This window comes from Seriola lalandi, unplaced genomic scaffold (assembly GCF_002814215.2).
Source record: "Seriola lalandi dorsalis isolate HSWRI2012SDOR001 ecotype SW California unplaced genomic scaffold, Sedor1 jcf7180002054565, whole genome shotgun sequence".
NCBI classification, from domain to species: Eukaryota; Metazoa; Chordata; class Actinopteri; order Carangiformes; family Carangidae; genus Seriola; species Seriola lalandi.
The window spans coordinates 1,189,974-1,190,336 of NW_019525118.1; the positions used below are offsets into that span (position 1 = coordinate 1,189,974).

The following is a 363-nucleotide window of genomic DNA, read 5'->3' on the forward strand; positions in this document are numbered from 1 at the left end:
TATACACACACACACACATATATATATATATATATAATATATATATATATATATATATATAGGACTAAGTTACATGTGAGTGTGTTCTTGAAATCCAGATGTTAGACTGTTCCGATGACAGGAGGAGGATGAGGATGAGGATGAGGATGTTTGAGTCATTGATTGTTCTGGCTGTTTGTTTCTTCACAGTTCAGGGAGAAGTATTTCCAAGACGTCAGCCACAGCACCAACATGTGGATCTTCTGGTGGCCCGTCGTCCGCTCTCTCTACGTGGTGGCCATCATCACCTGGCACACAAAGTCCTGGTAAAACAGCGGGTCCTCGTCTTCCACCGACCTTTTATTGAAGTAAAACCACCAGTAC

At 42.1% G+C, this 363-nt stretch overlaps 1 protein-coding gene across 1 annotated transcript in view; it reads left to right on the forward strand.

Annotated features, from left to right (window-relative positions):
* LOC111662575 (transmembrane emp24 domain-containing protein 9) overlaps positions 1 to 357 on the forward strand; it is a 7,535-nt gene extending 7,178 nt beyond the window's left edge. Inside the window, exon 5 of the mRNA XM_023416473.2 lies at positions 190 to 357. Coding sequence (XP_023272241.1) covers positions 190 to 309 — 120 coding nt within the window. The 3' untranslated portion in view covers positions 310 to 357. The remainder of the gene's footprint in view (positions 1 to 189) is intronic.
* The last annotated feature ends 6 nt before the right edge of the window (positions 358 to 363 follow it).